The sequence below is a fragment of the Micrasema longulum genome, unplaced genomic scaffold (assembly GCF_059751315.1).
Source record: "Micrasema longulum isolate JH-2025_06_02 unplaced genomic scaffold, ASM5975131v1 h1tg001190l, whole genome shotgun sequence".
In the NCBI taxonomy this organism is placed as follows: Eukaryota; Metazoa; Arthropoda; class Insecta; order Trichoptera; family Brachycentridae; genus Micrasema; species Micrasema longulum.
In genome coordinates this window covers 176,807-197,265 of record NW_028278377.1, presented here as the reverse complement: position 1 = coordinate 197,265, position 20,459 = coordinate 176,807, and the positions used below count along the sequence as shown (strand labels likewise).

The 20,459-nt window shown below is 33.1% G+C and overlaps 2 protein-coding genes across 2 annotated transcripts in view; one reads left to right on the top strand and one right to left on the bottom strand.

The window, feature by feature from the left end:
* Positions 1–264: 264 nt before the first annotated feature.
* On the top strand, positions 265–10,524 carry Wdfy2 (WD repeat and FYVE domain containing 2). Its single transcript, XM_088234069.1, has 8 exons — positions 265–446; positions 660–840; positions 964–1,130; positions 2,689–2,802; positions 3,017–3,142; positions 4,779–4,975; positions 6,094–6,235; positions 7,198–10,524. Exons 1-8 carry the CDS (start codon positions 286–288, stop codon positions 7,352–7,354), a joined length of 1,245 nt encoding a protein of 414 aa, XP_088090195.1. The 5' UTR covers positions 265–285; the 3' UTR covers positions 7,355–10,524.
* Positions 10,525–11,027: 503 nt separating this feature from the next.
* Positions 11,028–20,459, bottom strand: part of LOC148276579 (uncharacterized) — a 47,610-nt gene continuing 38,178 nt past the window's right edge. The window contains exon 2 of the mRNA XM_088234061.1: positions 11,028–13,461. Coding sequence (XP_088090187.1) covers positions 11,516–13,461 — 1,946 coding nt within the window. The 3' untranslated portion in view covers positions 11,028–11,515. The remainder of the gene's footprint in view (positions 13,462–20,459) is intronic.

The following is a 20,459-nucleotide window of genomic DNA, read 5'->3' as shown; positions in this document are numbered from 1 at the left end:
TAAGAGTGTTTTATTTTTGTAAATTAAAAAAACACAATTTTCTCAGCACATTTTTTAATGCAGTGATGCAGAAATAATAACGTGATGGTGTTAACACAGTACCTACGTTAGGTCAAGTAAAAGTTATAGATAGTTCTTCTCAAAAGTGATTTAATTTTGATGCAAAAACTAACATTTAAAAAAACGACCACGAAACTATTTTTTGTATCAGGGTAACACTGTATTTTTAATTTGTGACATTACAAAGTTTTTATCTATGAAATAAATAAATAAATTTCGAGAAACATGGCGGCCGAAATAAAGCCAGCTCCTCGTACTGTCAGCGATAGGTTTTCTACTGGTAAAAAACCGTCCCTTTTAAGTAAATTAGAAGGTTGCAATGATGACATTAACGGCGCAGTTATTATTCCTGGCGAAGACGGAGTGATAAGTGTTTGCGATGACAAGTAATTATTTATTTATTATTTTTGTTTGACAGGTGACAAATGCACAAAAAGTTTGTCACTGCGTCTTATCATAATAACGTTATTTGAACCCCACCCGGTTTCTCGCTATTGGATACTACATCAAAATATCACATTTTGAAATTAATTGACTTGTTTTGTACTACGAAAAATAAATTACGCATTTAATTAATATGTTTCATTACTTTGTTGTAGAACTATCAGAGTATGGCTGAAGCGTGATTCGGGGCAATATTGGCCGAGTATCTGCCAGTATATGCCATCAGGATGCACTTCTATGTTTTACACGCCAGAAACACGTCAACTATTTATAGGTCAAGAAAATGGAACAGTATCAGAATTCACATTGGCTCCAGACTGCAATAGAATTAATCCAGTAATTTACATTTTCTTATCTAGCACTGAAGAGTCATTTTCACATTAACAAATAATTTGATCAATCGAATTTATATGAACAGAATATTCAGGCATAATATTTATTCTTTTCATTTGTTTTTAGGTAAAAGAGTACTTGGCTCACACATCTCGAGTTACTGGAGTTATGTTTTCCGTTAGTTGTGAGTGGGTTCTGTCAGTGGGTCGAGATAAACTATTTTCTTTTCATTGTAACGAAACCGGTAGACGACTAGGGGGTTACACATTTGAAGCCTGGTGCACAGCTTTACAGTATCCTTTTACATCTGTGTTTTAAATGCACTCTTGATTATTAATTAAATCAAAAGTATTGTAATGTTTTTTGTGTGGGTAGGATCATGTTGTTATTGTTATTACGTAAATTGATAAGTACTTACCCACATTATTATATTTATCAGCCTTAAAGTATGATGTAATTTTTTTAAATAGGTACATACCTACATTCAAATAAGCATTCTAAAATATTCCAAATTTAATTTCAGATATAATGGTAATGTATTATTTATTTATTTGGATACAGTGTTTCTCTTCATTTTTTACATAGAATTAAGAATTGTCCAGAAACCGCATACGCGCATCAAACAGAAGGTGAAAAACTACGCTTGAATGAGTAGTTTTACGTTTTGACCCATTAGTTTCTTTGTAGACATCGCTCAGTACGCAACTCCCGATTTGAATTCTACTGTGCCGTGTTGTGTTGTTTTAAAGTGTAGAAATGCTGCTGGGATCAACAAGAAAGAGGATAGGATCACATTTCATGTGTAAATAGTAAATGCATTACTAAAAAAAAAAACTATGTTTTCCCACCTGTCGGATTGCCGATGAAAACAAAATTGACATTTTGTTAGTGTTGCCAGGGTAGTTAATTTTTTTATGCTATTTTTTATTAATAAGAACATTGGTTTTAATTGATTTAGCGGAATTTTATATTCCCCGCTGATGAAAGAAGGAAAACGGAGTGGATAAAAATAATACAAAGAGTATGGCGAGATGAGTTTTGGAAACCAACAAAGCGAAGCATAATTTGCTTAATGCATTTTGAGGAAAAATGTTTTTACTAAAGGAATTATTTATAGGAATGAGGAAATTGGTAAAAAGTTTTATTGAACTCTTCATTCGAAAAAAATTGTTGATGTCTGTCTTGAAAAGAATTAAAATGGCCTTTTTTGGACAGGGCATAAACTTTCAATTTCTTTTTCTTTTATACAACATTCTTCGAAACTCGGCACCTCGGTATCTATCTGAGAATTTAGTTTAACTTTCCAATCATGGACTAGCACTTTGCTCACCTAATGAGAGAACTAACGAAAATTCGACCTCTCGGATTAAACAACGCCGTAGTGGACATTACGACATTATCCATAAAACATCTAATATTATTTAACATGACATAAAAATATCCGTTTTTTGTAAAATATTTTTATTTTTATTTTTTAAGTTCAAAGTCCACTAATTCAATTACTCTTATTAAATGACCCTTTAATTATCTGCTCTGTTGTGTCAATCAATGTTTCCGCGTGTACAATAATATTTTAGAGAAATTAATAAAGTGCTTTTTTAAAATTAATATAATTATCTTACATTTGTGTTATGGTTATATTTTTCGCCATCTGACAACATTATGCGGAGACTTCAAGCATGCGAGCGGCGAAAGTGGGGCAAAGGGGGGGGGATTTTTGGACTCAGTCCGATGTATTCAAATATGATTCTACGCTCTTTCTGGACTATTCTTAATTCTATGATTTATTATTTTTTTCAATAATTTTTAATCAATTTTAATATTTTTGTTTTCCTTAACTTTTTGCCTCAGATTTGATTCACAATCAAAGCTTGCTTTCATTGGTGATTATAGCGGACAAATTAGTATGCTAAAATTGGATAACAATGGAACTAGCCTTGTGACTACTTTGAAAGGACACAGCGGGTAACCATAGTAGTGTTTTTTTAGGATAATTCCTGGCATTCACAAGTAATGTGTTTACTTCACATGCAATATTAATTTAACTTTTGTAAATTACGTCTTGTGTAAAAATTATTAATAAAAATCAGAAAGAGACATCTATTTCAAAATTCAAAAGTGATTATGTAATTCCATAAAGAAAGTATGCCTTTGTTCTCAAGGTTATATTGTTTTATAGATCAGTCAGAACATTGACTTGGGCTCCACTTCCCCAGCTTCTGTTCAGTGGTTCCTTCGATCAGTCGGTTATTGTGTGGGATATCGGAGAGCAGAGAGGAACGGCATATGAACTACAGGGACATAGGTATTTGAAAAAATTGTATTTTATAAAATAATTTGTATTCATAAAACCAATTGTAAATATTTAGGGATCACATTTGTCACAGTAAAATTTTTCAGTCAAGATAAGATTTGAGGCTCAGAGTCAGCAGAGTCGAAAATCATAAAAAAATCATTTCATTTTAAAATTCTTTCGCAGCGGGTTTTGTAACTCTTCGTGATAATTGTTTTACAACTATAGTGTAATGTAAAAAAATTATAATAATGACCTCAGTATTAATATAGACATTTTTAACTGCACATTGAATTACAGATAATTTCTTCTTGGAGTTGATTATTCGGGATAGTAGCTGAGTGTACATATTGTGTGTACCATGTGTAATGCATGTGTATGTTTTATGTATGCTTTGTAAATGTGCGTTTGTAAATATGTTCAATATGTTCATGTATATGTATGGATGACACAGTGAGTGCATTCGGTATTTTTGTTTATTAATAATTACCTCATAGAAAGCGTAAACAATATTTTTTTATATTTTAAAATTTTACACTTTACAGTCACTTTTAATGCTTTTTCACTCACTTTATGAAAACTTAATTGGTCTTGTTAAATTTAAAAATCTATGTTCCAATATTAAAAATGAATTAATGACTATGTTTACCGAATAAAATAAAATACCTACATAATTTATTGATGGACTTATTCAGTCCATTTAACACCAGTAAATCCAGTTTTTCTTTTTTTATATGTAGGTAAAATTGAAATAAAATACAATTAATGAAAATTAAAGCCAGGACAAAAAATTAAATACTAATAACTACCTCGAGACAAGATCGTGATTGTTTAAATCTAGAAAGAATTACACCAAAGGAGGCTAGAACCTGTCTCAAGTTTACAATGCCACACAATCGGGACATTGGTGCATGCAGGCCATAGTTTGTGCTGTGCTGTGCTGATTAAGGAACAGCACATTATTATTTCGCAACTGGCAGATTGGAATATTGAATGCCACTTGTTCCAGTAACGACAAGTTTATAGTCCATGATAACTCTGAGGTCCTTAATAGACTTAACTACATCTAAATTAATATTTTCATTGATATAATAAATATGTACGAGTCTGAGTGGATTTTGCAAAGCCTCAACATTATCATCTTTTTTTTCCAGACCTAATGGTACAAAGGGCACTGCATTGGTACACCAATCGCAGCGTATCTTGATTATTTTTGTCACATGAAGGTAAGATGGTCAGTGATCAGTCTTACGCTTCAGATAGCAGTCCAGGGACTATGAAATAAATATTTCTTATCAACCATGTCGGGAATCGAACCTGAGACCTCATGGTAGGCAAATGCGCTGACCATTACACGACGAGGCTGACAAATCACCCGAGTATATATTTTTGTTATTTCAACACAACAAAGCGGGATTTGTGACTCACGGGCATCTTAATTTGAAGTTTTTTCAAAATATTAACAAATATACCCTTATCTACTGAAACTGTGTTTATGTGCGAATGTGAGTCTCAGTCTCACAGAAGTTCGCATATTAATAACATGTGAAGAATGGTGCAGATCAGCTTGATGTTACTGACCAGAGTTTTGTAACTTTTTATGACATAAATATCACACAAATTACAAGAAGAATTATTATTGTTCTAGCAATAAGGTGACAGGACTGTGCTACTCGGGGGGCAGCAGGAAGCTGTTGTCAGCGGGGGCAGATGGGGCCGTAGGGTGCTGGGACATGGCGGAGCCCCGCAGGGAGACACCCACTTGGCAAGAGGCTGATCTGTGCCACATCTGCCACAAACCCTTCTTCTGGAACCTCAGGGCTATGATGGACCAGAGGCAGCTAGGTATGCCGATGACCTTTTCACCACTACCTAGGAGATTTTTGTGATCCACCCGTGTGTGATGGATTATTATAAAATACTGAAAATCTGAATTATTTTGTTGAATTTCATGTTAACAAAAAAGTTTCGAAAGTTTTATGAATGTTTATTTAGTTATTTAAAACCTGCTAAGGGATCAAATTGTTCCTAAATTAGTTGGAATCAATATGGCGATTGAAAGCAAAGTAATATATAAAATGTAATTCATTTCTTGATGTCCAAAATGCCCAATATCCTCCGACTGTCGTCAAAAAGTTGGAGAGTTTCAAGTACCCGAAGGAATATGCAATGGAAAATAGCAAAAGACCTGGGAGTGCAGCTAAAAATAACAGGCAGCATTCAACAGTATGAAGGATGTCTGGAGATCGGATGTTTACTCAGTAACGACCTAATCCCTCCATAACAACTATTCTCTTTAACGGATGTGAATCGTTGCACCTCTCTAGGGCCCAAATAAACTAAATACTTGTTTTTCAGAATAGGTGTTTAAGAAGAATTTTGGGTGTGTGGTAGTTTCACTTCGTGAAGAATGAATAAATAAGAGAAAGGACGCAACAACTTCCGGATACGGTTGGCTGGGTCATATACTGCAGATGCCTCCTGAGAGTCGTTTACTAAAACATTATTAATTTTCATCGATTTTCATATAAATTTGAATGGAGTGAACTGAATGAATAATAATTAACAACAATTATTGTTTACTGTAGGATGCAAACTTAGTCTTTAAAAATTTCGTTTAGTATAAACATTGGAGCCGGATGGACGTCTCCCTACCTACAAAAATTGTGTTATTGTGTGTTTTTTAAAATACTCATTTGTTGCTAGCCTACTGACTCTCCTAACCATTTTTGTGAATATTTTATGTGCTTATATTCAAAATGTACTTAGAGCATTCTGATTACTGAGTATGAGCGCAGTTAGATTTATTTTTAAAAAAAATTCTCCTTATTTTTGGGATTAGAAAAAGGTCTTAGAATCTGTTTAGTGTGACATTGCAACTGTGAGAGATAATATTTTTGGGACAGGAATGGGATTTAATTTTATTGTAGTATAAAATCCAATACATTGTTATATTTGTGAAGGGCTTCGTCAACATCACTGCCGATGGTGTGGGGTGGCCGTGTGCGATGCGTGTTCTCCTAACCGCCTCCCCCTTCCTATTATGGGATTTGAGTTTCCCCAAAGAATCTGCAATGCTTGTTATTCCACCCTTAAAGATGAACCGTAAGTATTCTCTAATCTTAATCATTACTTGAAGGAAATTTCTTTAAAACTCATCATGCAAGAATACCGGTGAATTTTTTAAAAATAATAATCTTTATTAAATTGGGTAGTGCGTAGTGCTGCAGAGATCCGAGGTTTAATCCCCAGTCTGTCACAATTTGATTTCTATTTTTTAGCACATTAATCACATAGTTATAGGTACTAAGAATTTATTCTAGAGTTACAAAACTCACTCTGGAGGCTTTATTACCTTTGAGAAAATCACAAAAAAACTGTTTTTGACAAAATTCAGAGGGGATTCTACAACTCAGTTGTTTTTAAATATACATATGTATCAATAAAAACATATGAGTCAAAATGGGCTTTGCAAATTTGTTTTACAATTCGAGACATTGAAGCGGGATTTGTGACTCACATTCTTTAAATGACGCCATTGCAGGTGAAGTGAACTAACTCACATTTTAATGTAAACTAATTGCTTGAATTAAATTTTATATTTCTTTATGTACGAAACATCTATATTAATTAAAAATATCAAAACGGTTAAGTAAAAAAAATTGGTAAAAAACTCAGAGTTTGAATACAAAACATTTCGTCTGTTGGTTCACTTCAAATGATAATCGTATTATATTTTTATCAGAATTTTTCCAAGGATTTGTTTTTCTACCACGCAATGAATTGTTTCTATGCTCAGTTTTCTTAATAATGTTATATATATATATATTATAATTTATTTTCATTACTGTATTGATATTTTAAACAAAAATCTATTGCCATGAAAAATATTTCTGTTTTTGAATTTTTTCTCCAGATCAATCCAAATGCAGTATTTATTCCTTTGAATTATTTAATCTAAATATCACATACACATAGATTCCTAAATAAAAAAATAATACATTTTAAAATACGATAGAGTCACGTAATATTTGACTTTCTAAATTCAATTGTAACGGTGGTTTCAGGAGAGAATCCCTGGCGTCCTTCCACGATGTGAAGCACAGCGTAGTGCACATGCACCTGGACGAGTCCACTGGCCGCCTGTGCACCACAGGACACGATCGCGTCATCAAATTGTGGGACGTGTCTCCCCTCCTCACCCCGGCTCCTTCCGCTAACTAGCCTCCATCACCTGTCCCATGAACATCGAACAACTGTTTTATTTTAATCATACTCCTTACTTGCTTCATCTACGAGGATGGATTGATATGCTCCACTCCTCATCTGCTTCGAGTTGACCAGTTGAGCTGATGTGTATGCATTATGTAGCCTAATAAGCCTACGTTTAATTTACTGAGCGTTGAGTTGAAACCTTCTACAGTTTAGTTACAACAGACGCTAACCACTGCAAAATTTTCCACGGCGCTTGTTCATCCGGGCAATGCTCCAGCGCATAAGGCTATGTCAATGGCTGCTATTCACAAAGCTGGGCTTGAATCGGTTGAACACCCCAAATTCACCTGACGAACCCTCAGTGACTATCAGCTATACCAAAAACTTCAAGAACATTTGCGTGGAAAGAAAAATTCGGCAGGAATGAGGTCATGTTCTGTGTAAATGAGTAGTTGGCAGGGGTCTGACAAATGTTCTTCCAGGAAGTTATATAAATATTCGAGCATTGCTAGAAGAAATGCATACAAGTCCTGGGGGACTACGTCATAAGGTATGATAATAATACACTTTGATATTGGTCAGGGCTGGAACACATCAATGAACCCTCGTATTATTTATGTTTTGGTTTTTTGTAAGCTTCGCATATTCATATCATTTGATGTATTTGAATTACTTCATGAAAAAATTCAAGCTGATGAAAATCCTCAACGAAACTTTAATTATAAATTATATTAAGTGAATACTAATTTAGACAATGTGTATATTTCATCCTGCAAAATATACTGTAAAATAATTTATACAGAAAATAAAATGTATATCTTGGTAAAAAAAACATTTTGATTCGTTTATGCCAATCGAAATTCAATATTCTTTTGATTTGCATGGTAGTTTCTTATCATTTTGTAAATAAAATTAGTTTCAAATATTTTTTTATCATTTTAATATCGCACTTGGACATCTTTTGTTTTGCAATTTTAAGTATATTACTAAAATATTTTTTCAAAGCATTAAAGAAGTAATAATATCATATCGTAATCGTTTCTCTCAAGAAAAAATACACTAACAAAATAATTTACTACTTAATTTGTGAGATGGACGCATTTAAAGTTTTTTTAAAAATTCTAAATTTCATTAATACTATTATTTTATTGTTAAAACAGCCCTTATCTCTCCATGAGATGGATATTTTCACGGTGTCCAAGTGACATTGACGCAGAATTATTTTTTCTCTTACATAGTTCGGGCTGCTAATGGCAACTGATTGTCAATACATTGATATCATGTATAGTAAACAAATAAATTTAGATTCTAAACAGTTTATTTTACATACACCCAATGTACACTACAACACAATATACATAAGTTAAATGTTCTTTATAGTTAAATACACAGTAGTTTATAGTTGATGAAATGTTTTCACTAGACTTTAAGTATAATAATTATTAAATGTTAGATAGAGAAATCAAAACAAACTGCTACCCACATTTATCTTATAATGATCAAATATGTAAACAGTAACCATCTGTACACACTATCAGAACTAGAAAATAATTACATATACGTATATATTATCTTTGCTTTAAATTTATATTAATGATTCTAAGCATTTTAAATTCATATTATTTCACCCATTTTTTTCTAATAGTTAGATCATTTGGTTAACTGGTATTTTTTTGCGTATGCATACAAATGTTTAATATTTTACTACTTGCGAGAAATCCTAATGGATACGTAACGGATTATTTTAGTGTATTTCAATTAAAAAACACAGTCTTTCAGAACTTATTCCAATGTGACTGTGTACTATATCAAAATATGCTATGTAAATGGTTACAAAAAAAACTTAGATTAATATTGAATTCTGATTTGCTTTACAATTGAAACTGAAGTGATTTGAGTAGTTTTTAATTTTGCTATAATACTTTGCTGAAAATTCGACTAGTCATTCGTTTTCTTAAGTAAACAGCTTTGAAGAATACCAAAAATGCTGTAATCTAAATATTTATGCAACAGTGTATTTATTATCTCACTTGGGATGGTTTTCTTCTGACATTTTCTTACACACATATGTATATAAATTTTAGTAAATACACACTTTCGACAGCATTCCAAAACTTTGTTATACAATACGGATATGAGAATTAACATTACAACCGTAGTAGTTAGAGTAATCTAAAAAAGATATTTAAATTGTTTTCTTATTTGGGTAATTATTTAAATACCAAATTTTGCTATACTGAAAATTGTATTGTGATAGTACATATTTTAGATGTTTCATTGATTCTTTATCCGATAATATTTCATGTAACGTAATAAAATATTGAGAAATATTACACATTTATTAGGAGTACACTACACACTTGAAAAGTCAAACTGCTTGAAATATTAACAACATAAAGCTTAATTTTTTCTGTTGTTAAACATTTCATTTAGTTTTTTATTTGTTTATTTCTAGTGAATAAACCCATTATTCACTGATTGACAGCCATGTTGTGCTTAGAATGGACCTATTTGGGATTTTTTCGTAAATGATTGATTTTTTAAATTCAAACACTTATTTCCAGATAGACCCTTGTGTTTGGATGTTTATGTGATTTTCAAGACTTTCAGATATTTATTAGGGTGCTAAATTCTCAAGTAAAAATTACTTATGATATGTATATTTATAAAAAATCTTAAAACCTAAGTCCTTTTATTTTTAACACTGCAAATATTTTTTAATTATTTTCATCTTTCACTTTAGAAATAAGTTATTGATGTTGGAGTAAATATAAAATCCTCTTTTTAAAATACTTTCTGCAAAAAATCGTATATTTATAAACATTTTATTTTCCTACAAAGTTGTTCACGGACTTCATCTTTTCTGATTTTTAATGCACTCGGCAAAACTAATAAATTAAATATAATGTATCCTTAAATAAAAACTTTTAAATTTCGTTACTAAAAAAAGGAATTGACAAATTGTGTGGGTGTTTAAATGTATCAATAAAGCTTAAATAGTTGATTTATTATATTGTATATATTAAATTGTCATTTTCCTGGCGAATCCAACTAACTATTAATTTAGCTAACATGTTATTGGGTTTCCTATTTATATCATGTGAGCATTATATGTTACATATTATTATATTCATTAATTGTATTCTAATTGGAAAAAAATAAATATTTTCTAAGTAAAACAAGTTACTTTCATTATCATCCTGTCCAGAAAGAATACCATAGTGTTTATACAAGCATTTTAACTCTTTTGGTAATATAAGTTCACTTGCGCTTCCTAAATATTTGAGAACATTTTTTACTTTCGACAGATCTAGAAGAGAAATCATCTCAAATCTTTCCATTTAACTTTTAGTATAATGCTAATGAGAAAATTCATTAAGCTTTAGTTATTTATTTCATTATTATAAAAATAACATATGTACTTACCTTGTGAAAAAATATTAAAAACAATCATATATAGTAAAAATACTTTTGAATAATTTTCTATTATTTTAATTTCATTTCATCACAATATCATATATATTGTTATTCATGTTTGTCTATAATTTACCAAGTATATCTTATAATAATTAATTCAAATTTAATTTTGACTAAAAGTATATTATTATTTACCTAATTAATTCCTAAAATTTTATTTATTTATAATTACCCACGAACTGTGGTTTGAGCATTTGAGCCTTAAATATAATGACATTGCAATCATATTGATTTTTCTGCAATGTTACAAAAATTACGTATTTGTGTATGTTTCTAATAATAATTAATGACGTTAAGACCTAAATAGATAATTTTTTTATTGTACATAAAGAAATAAAATAATTCGAGTAAAAATAGCACTTTGAAAATGCTGAACACACTTTTATCAATAAATAATTAATTCACTTTTACATTGTTGACTTTAGGAACATTTGTACTACTTCGTAAGCATTAAAATAAATAAATAATTATTTCTACCTAAACTAAAATAAATCTCTGACACGGTTCACCCTGAATGTTAATATTATGATATAAAATCCACGTTAAATATAATAAAAACACTTAGCGATCGAATCACGATTTTGTCACTCGAATTAACTAGAATCTCTTAAATAGTAAGGCAATCCGGACATTTTTACTGAGGTATTTGTTTGCGGCAATATTCACCGTTATTGTGGTTTCTTCATAGAACAGTCATATTGTATTGTTGCAGTGACTCTGGGAGCACTCATCGGGGCAAGGAAAGGTGTCCTCGGGCACGCACAGCTGGCCATTGAATACTTTGTTTCCTTCGCATTGCAAAGTGGTCTTTCTTTTATCTGTACAAATGTGATACGACTTGCAGCGTGAAGGAAGGTCGAGGTAAAAACCGTCTCTCTCACAGGAGACAGGAAGAGCTGAACAGTTACGCATGGCGCAAGAGTCAAGTCCATCAAATACTTCTCCACTAGGACAGGTGTGTCGCGACACCACTTTGTAATCTGCGCATCGGAAGTAATTCCTACACTTGGAGCCGGTTTCTACATAGTGACCATCAGCGTAGAAAGCGCATGGGTTACCGTTGGGCCCCACAGGGCACTGATAGTCTTTTGGATTGACGCAGCTTTGTCCATTATAAATTTTGCTTCCTGAACACTGAATAGTAGTCAGTTTGTCGCCATTTTCGCAAAAGAAATACTTTCTGCAATTAGATTTTATATCCCTATGGTAGCCATTTGATTTTCCTTGACAGTCATCTGACTCATACGGACATTTGTAACTTTCGGCGCTCACACACTTTTCCCCGTTGAATTTTTGCGACTCACTACACAGATATATAATTTTGTAACCATTAGAACACATGTAGTAGGCTCTGCAGCCGCCGCTGGTCTGTTGATAGTAACCATCGGCCTTGAAATCGCAAGAATCTTTTTCAAGACTCGGGCAAGTGTATGTTTCCGAGCGGACGCAGCGTTCTCCGTCATATACCATTCCTCTTGGACACGAGAAACTCGTTCTCATACCGCGATTACAATGGTAGTAGTTTCTGCAGTCGGAGTCCACGCCTCGGTCTTGATAGAAGCCGGAAGCTTTTTCCGAACAACCGGACCAAGGTACCGGACCCTCGCAATGGAAGTCGCCAGATGCTACGCAGGATGTGCCGTCCCACACCTCATTCGTCGCGCAAGTTTCTCGGAGCGTAACACGTTCGGAGGAACAGTAAATGTACGACGAACAATCTTTGAAATCTCGATAAAAACCATCGCCGCGTTTAGAGCATGGATTCTTTTCAATCGATACGGGACATTTGAAGACGGACGAAGAAACGCAAGATTGACCATCGAATAGACTTCCCTCGGGACACATGGCCACTAGGAGGCTGCTCCTGTTCAGGCAATAGAAATACTCCCGGCAACCGGAGGCGAGGTCCACGTGGAAACCGTTCGGACGGTTCGAGCAGCCGTCGACGCACGGAGCGTTAACCGCTGGGGAGCACTTCTCGCCGTCAAAGTGGAAACCTTCCGGGCAGCGCACAGATGCCTTGGTCTCCCCGTCCTCGCACAGCACGTAGTCCCGACAGCGGGCCGCCGAGGCGGGGTGGCGGCCGTCCGCCAGGTGCGCGCAGCGGTCCGCGCCCGCTACGGGAAAGGCCACGGCCGTGGTGCGCGGGCTGGGGCAGCGCGCGGGCGCCGGCGGCGCGCTGTCCACGGCCTCCAGGCGCCCCCCGGCGCACAGCAGCGCCCGGCGGCAGCCCTGCGTGCTGTCGGGGTGGTGGCCGTCCCGCTGGCCGGTGCACACGGGCTCGTAGCACACGCCGGCCGCGGGGGTGCAGTCCTGCCGCTCGGCGTCGAACCAGGTGCCCCCCTGGCACACCGCGTCGGTGGCTACGCCCCCGCTGCACGTGTAGTAGAGCTGGCAGTGCGTGCCGGGCGCGGCGTACAGGGCGGTGTCGCGCGGCGCGCACAGGTGGCGCACGCAGGGCACGCTGGCGCGCGGGAGGCACTCCCCCACGGCGGACTGGAAGGCACTGCCCGGGGGGCAGCTGTAGGAGGAGCGCGCTACTCCTCCGGAACAGCGGTAGTACTCCTGGCAGTTGCTGGTGTAGTTGGCGCGCAGTCCATCCGCTACACAGTCTGGGTACTCCGATGTTGTGATCGTCCCTGGAATAGAACAAATATCTATTAGGCTCGCATAACTTCCATGACATATTATTATAATAACAACATTTAGATCGTGCTTAAGTTTGAATATAATTGCACGCCAAGTACAAAAGGTTGTCTTTTATTTGGTGTGGGTTCGTTCTTTTCGCTTTATATCTATTATTTATGTAAAAATCTGTTATGTTTATTAAAATAAAAATATATTTTTTAGTATTTGTATGCTTTTTTAATATGATAAATAGCGAAAAATGTATACGTACCTTTATAAAAACATTTATGAGGAAAAAAAAAACAAAATTCAAACAGAAGGTTAAGAAATATACTGTGTTAAACAACTTATAAATGAAATATACGTACGAGTGCATTGTCATTATTAGAACACACATAATAATATGTTTTTGTGCGCCCTACTTCAAGATTCAAAATAATAATGAATAAATAAAACTAACAAAATAATGTATGCCTATAATAGTAAATGAAGGAGGGTCCGATGGCTTGCAGGACACCCGCTAGCACAGCGCAGGTTTCAACTGCGCAACTCGGTTAAACTTAAATCATACCCTGTCTGCATAATCCACAAAAGTGAAGATATGAATTAAAAAAAAAAAATAGGCTAACTATGTGGATTTTTATCATATTTGTTGACTATTTGTATTTTCAAAATACATTATTTTATTTTATTTTATTTTATTGAAATAAACGGCACTTAGTGCCTTTTACATATTAGTTACAAATACAATTAAATATACATACATGTAAGCATAATTATAAGTAATACAGAGCATTTAAAACAATATTATTAATTTAGAAAGTCTAAGAAATATAAACTGTATAAAATAATAAAATATTACCAGTTGTAGAATTATGGATAAAAAAAGATAATTTGGTATTAGAAATACTTTGAACCAGTTAAAAAAATAACTAAGAAGTAATTTTGAATAACATTAAAAAAATATATATATATGTATTATTATTGAAAACTAATATTTAGGTAAATAGTATATGTTTATGTATAAAAATATATAATGATGTAAAAAAAAATGATAAAGAGAAATATTTTTTACTTATAAATTAATTAAGAAAAGAAACGAAAAAAGGAAAAAAAAAACACTAATAAAGAAGTTTAAAACAAATTTTTAACAAAAGTAACAAATAGTTACCTAGAACTATTACGAATAAAATAAAGAAGAAGAGCCGTTCTATATGTAATAAATTTCATGTGAAATGAGTCACCAACGTCCTGGTACTTATTGCCTAGAGAGTGAAGTCTATTGATGACTGCATTTTTACCATATGATGTCGAAGTATTGTTGCCACAGTATTGGTAGGTTTGCCGAGTTGTCCTTTTTGGTACATTAAAACTAATTAGTGATAAAAGTGCAGGGGTGTCAAACATGGAATGGATTATTTTATATAAATTTAATAAATCAGTTATAACTCTCCTGTCACTTAGTCTTAATAATTTCAAAATAAACAGTAACAAATCATAATTTAAAAATTCAATACCAACACCTAATTTAAAATTTATAAATCGTAAAAACTTATTTTGGACCTTTTCAATACAATATTGGTGCCTAGAATAATGAGGAGCCCAGATTGTAGAGTTGTACTCCAAAATGCTTCTTACAAGTGACGTGTACATTATTTTAAGTACACCAATATCTTTGAAATATTTAGTGGTTCTGATAATGAAACCCAACATTCTTAGAGATCTATTACTAATGCTATTAATGATAATATCAGGAAACAGCATCTCTCATTCTTGGAACATCCGGTTATCAATAGGTAGGTATATAGTGCCTATGTACTAGTATCTAAGTTTCTATAACTTTTCACGTAAAAAATAAATTAAGAATTATCGAACAATATTTATTTTGTAAACCACTTAAATGTCTAGTGATACTTTTATGTGTAATTCTCGTGGGATTGTATCGATGCATGTTTTTAAAGTACGAGTTTGTATCTTTTCTGAATAAAATAAAATAAAATAATCGATGTATTAAATATCAAAATGTTTCAAGAGTGTTCTTATCGGAACCTGAGCAGATTGCAAAACAAATTGCGGAAATACTAAATCAATAGAAAAGTGTCTAGCAAAGAGAGTACAGGTAAACGTCGTTTTGCGCCGCCGCCGGTTCGATTTACGCCGATTTACAATTAAGCCGGTTCGGCCGACACCAGACGACAGTAGGCGCCGCGATTCTAATAGCAGGCACACTTTTACACGTTGTTTTATTTTATTACCGTATACGCGAGCAGCCTATTGTGTGTGTAAAATTGTTTCTGAGTTTATTTTTGTTTTGTTTTTAAGAAAAATGAAAAGGTGCGATTATATCTTTTATTTTATTATTATTAAAATTAAATGAATACCTATCAAAATATTTGTAATTTATGCTATGATTCTGTTAGAAAGGAAGCAACAATCAAAGCAAATGAAATTGGCTGCTTTTTAAAAAAAAAAAACATGAGAATTAAATTTAGTACCGACGCGACGAACTGGCGAGTTAGTATTTATTATTAAAATAATCATTATTTATATCAAGAGATTTTATTGATTTCGTAAACGAATTGTATTTATTAAATGCATTTTAATTTATTTAGGATATGCATTAAATAAACATGTTAGATTGTTCTTCGAATTTCGACACGGAATCTAACCTCATATCTTCCATTATATTTGTGTTCATTTTACGCCGATTTTTTTTACGCCGGTCTCTCGGAATGCAACCCCGGCGTAAAACGACGTTTACCTGTAATTAGATGTAGAAATTTCTCAATGATAGGACCCACACCCCGATGGGAGTTATCTTCGACTGTCTAAAAAGAAAAACCGAAAATTGTGTAGGAAAATGAGTATATTTGCATGAACATTTAAAGTATATTCGTCGGTAACCTATAATTGAACATGTTAAGAAGAAAAAAATGTATGCATATTCTGATTTTCATACAAAAACTTAATTTTACTTAGATAAAATTGAAGATAACTTCCCATTTATTTCCCAATTTTTCTGGTAAACGATTCCGTCACTGTTCTCTAAATATAATACTACAAAGTGTGGAAGTTTTCACAGGATGCAATATCGCGATCATGTGCCGCATATTAACGCTTTCAATGTATCGTTAGCTGGTGAAAGCGATCACTTTATACATTGTGTAACATCCACGATTCCGCCTATGTTTAAATTAATATTTCTTCATACCTGCTGAATTTGTAAAGCCAACCACTGCACTATGAGGTGGACTTATCTGCACATGATTTGACTTTTCAGGATTTTTACCTCATCATCGAGTCAAAAACTTTCATCCAGGGATCTGGTTCTATTTCACACCGAGAACTGCATTCTTAAATCGCCTGGGCACGGACATAGACGCTGACCCAATGTTAGACTTTTTAAATTATTTTCATTCGTGTAGGCAATTGTAAATTGTTTATCTATCAATTCCTGATAGTAAAAAAGTGTTTTTACCCTGCAATATTTTAAAGTCCTTTTTTATTTTTTTCTTTGAAAAATAAATATTTTCGTTCTTATAATTTACACAAATAGTTCAATTTTTGGGCTATTTTCTTTTGGTTCTGAATTTTTATTCAATTTATTAATTAAATTTTAATTTAAACCAATCGACAGGTTTTTCAATAAATTCTTATGGATTGGTATGTAAACAAGTATTTAAGAAGTTAATAAAATTAAGATATAAAAAGTAAGATCAAAACAACATAAATTACATATAGTAAACAAAAATGGGAAACAAGTTGTGGTAGGGGGGGAATTTGAGCCTCGGACCTCCTGATCCGGTTCCGGAACAATACTTCTGACCACAAACCGTCCCAATATTAGCTATCGTATTATGTATGATTCGTTTCTTATTTAATTTTTAGTTTGTCTAAGGCCTGACTCAGCACTGCATAAAAGTCACATCGAGTTGGAATATAAATTTGTAATTCTTGTGATATATTCTAAGAAAACAAAATTTTCACAGCAATTTTATTTTTCTGGAATCAATATAATATATTCTTTCACTCTAAAAAAACAATTAAAAAAATGCTAGAGTAAAAATCTTAATTGAAAATATTTTTATTAATTTAATCCAAGTGCATTTAACAATCTTTACACATTTTTTTGTACTTTGATATTATATATATATGTTAACTTGTTTTAAAAAAAATACTAATTTGGGGCCACACCGTGTGGATCCGTTGACGAAATGGTTTTCTTAAGACCGAGTTAACAACAAAATACTTTTTCTTTTCATATCTATATTTTTGTAGCAACAATTCACAGACAGTGTATACTTGTGATGCCGTATTAAATAGACTTTATGAACTCGGCAATAGTCATTCCCACGCATCTGATATATTTAGTGTAGGGTATTGTTCCTATAGAACAAAACTTTTGAACTTTTTCAAAGATGGTGAATGGTAATTATATTTATTTACTCATGCATTTCATAACATTTACAGTTTTTTGTTCATTTTGCCCAGCTGTATGAAAAAGTACTTATGATTTTCTTGTTGTATTACTGTAGAATGTTTTATTATTTAAACTTTCTACTGAATATGCTGTATAATTTTTAGGTTATTTTTTTAAATATAAATCTTGTATAATTTTTAGGTTAAATTTTTTTTTATATAAATCTTTGATATTATGAAATTTATGTTTTAAATTATTTTTTTTTTAAATTAAGCCAAATATGTAGTATTAAAAATGTGTGTAAAAGGCAGATTTGCCGTTTATGTTAATAAAATAAATAAAATAAAAATATCTATGGTTTTTTTTTCTTTTTACAGGTGGAGTCATTTACACAAGTTCCATTGTTTTTTTCGGTTTGTATTTAGTAATATGTGGAAACTTTAATTGGCCTATAATTTCGGTTTATTTGCAAACGTTGTATTTGTGTTGCAATGGTTGTTGTTTTAATGAAATAAATAATATTGAAATTTGTAAAATAAATGCCCGCTTTTTTATCATTTTTTACAGAAATGTTTGGGAGGCAGCGGAAGATGCTCGAATAAATTTATCACTATCGAAGGCTGGACGGGAGGCGGAGCTTGTGGTTGTAATTAACTCGTAAGCATGACACGCTAATCACGCTTTAAACGGTGATCGTAAAGAGATCGACAATCTTCGTCTGCTGTGGATGTTACCTATGAGGATCGTTACGTGGTGCGGGCGGTGCGGCGCACTATGGAAAATAAAGGGTTGGTCGGTTTCGGATCAAAAGTCGACAACTCTTTTATTTTTAGATGTATATTTAAAAATATATACACTAATATAAAAGTCGTACAAGCTTCAAATGAAATAAATTTTATTATGGTATTTTTATTTTCATACAGTAAAATATTAAAAATAACATTGAAAACATAAAGATGGTGTTCATTTGATTATAATATGTTTGCAAACTAATTATTATTAATATCGATGGGTTATTATTATTATTATAAAATGACAAATACCTATCAATAATACCAATAAATAAACATATTACAACAGAGATGAAGAACATTTCAGAACAGAAGTCTAGACTTCTATATTACCTTCTAGACCTTCCCTAGACTTCTATATTAATAACAAACTAATTCGAAAATAGTTTTCATAAAAAGTCGACATTTGAAACCGCCATAGATAGCGGTTTTTGGTTTTCTGACTTTTATCACATTTTTCACAATAACTTAGTGATAGGCAAATTTTGGCAGCTAATTTTTATAAATGTTTTTTATGAATGCTTAGACTACACAACGGCATTAAATGTAAAGCATGGAGAGACGTGGGTACCTTGCTAAAGTCTCGTGAACTTAATTATATTTTAAAAAAATAATATTTTATTGTATAATTATTTAAATGTATATTTAAAAAAAATGTTTTAGTTGTTTTATGATGTTTGAAAGATGATTTTTTTAGAATATGAAAACATATAAACGATAACAAACGACGCAAAAACAAATTACTAACAGAAAAAAAAAACAAGAAAACATGGCTTTAATACAAAAAATATTGGTATTTGAAATTCTTATGCAGACAAAAGTTAACCATTATTAATATTTAAAGCATTAACTTTGTGGTCAAACATTTTACTAAATGTTATTAATCTGCATATAACCACTTACCGACTTTTCTATTCTACCGGTTTCGAGACGTACCCGTCTCTTCGTCAGAACACCAATTAAACCAACATGCAAATCAACATGCAAAACCCCTCCTTTTTTCATTAATTCTCAAACAAGATAATATTTTCATAACTTAATCAGTGCATGTTTGTCCTAATCAGTGCATGTGCTTAATAAAATGCATGTCGTGTTGGTTTGATATTTTTGTGCAACAACTATGGTGAAGGTGTATAGTGGGTTTTGCATGTTGGTTTAATTGGTGTCCCGACGAAGAGACGGGCACGTCTCGAAACCGGTAGACATAGGAAATTCGGTAAGTGGTTATATACAAATATTTAATAACATTTAGTAAAAGTTATCCACGTTCAAATTTGCCAACTCGTAAAAGCGGCAACTTCATAGGTTAGCACCTAAAATGGCATTTGGGGCCGTTATGTCTTGCGTCTGGCCTATTGTTGTTATGTAGGTAGGTACGGCACATATTATGTTCCTGTGTCCGGGTCCCTCGATCCGCCGTACGCCATGTTATAGTCTCTCGTGACCAGGTAAAGTTCAAGCTCACCGCCGCAATGCCAATGTAAATTATGTAAGACGTATTATTAGAGGAGATGTACCGAATATGGCATACGTCCCTAATATGAGATGACGGTGTTTCTCAAAAACTATGCAAGAACGCCCTCAATAACCCAGCGTACCCACTTCTCCACCGACCGATCCAAACATGCTGGCACACGTCCGGATGCCAGACGCACCACACACGCCAGGGACAGTGATTACGTTTTTATGCCTAGAAAGGCTTTTGAGAAGAAGAAGAATAGAGGAAAAAGAATTTTTGATATTTGTGTAAGTTCTAGATTGATACGTCTCTTTAATCTCTACAGAATTCAAATTTTTT

Excerpts from the sequence above, each read along its gene's own strand:
- Wdfy2 (XM_088234069.1), top strand. The coding sequence starts at position 286 with ATGGCGGCCGAAATAAAGCCAGCTCCTCGTACTGTCAGCGATAGGTTT. Across the intron at positions 4,976-6,093 it reads GATGGACCAGAGGCAGCTAG|GGCTTCGTCAACATCACTGC; the intron begins GTATGCCGATGA and ends ATATTTGTGAAG. Across the intron at positions 6,236-7,197 it reads TCCACCCTTAAAGATGAACC|GAGAGAATCCCTGGCGTCCT; the intron begins GTAAGTATTCTC and ends CGGTGGTTTCAG.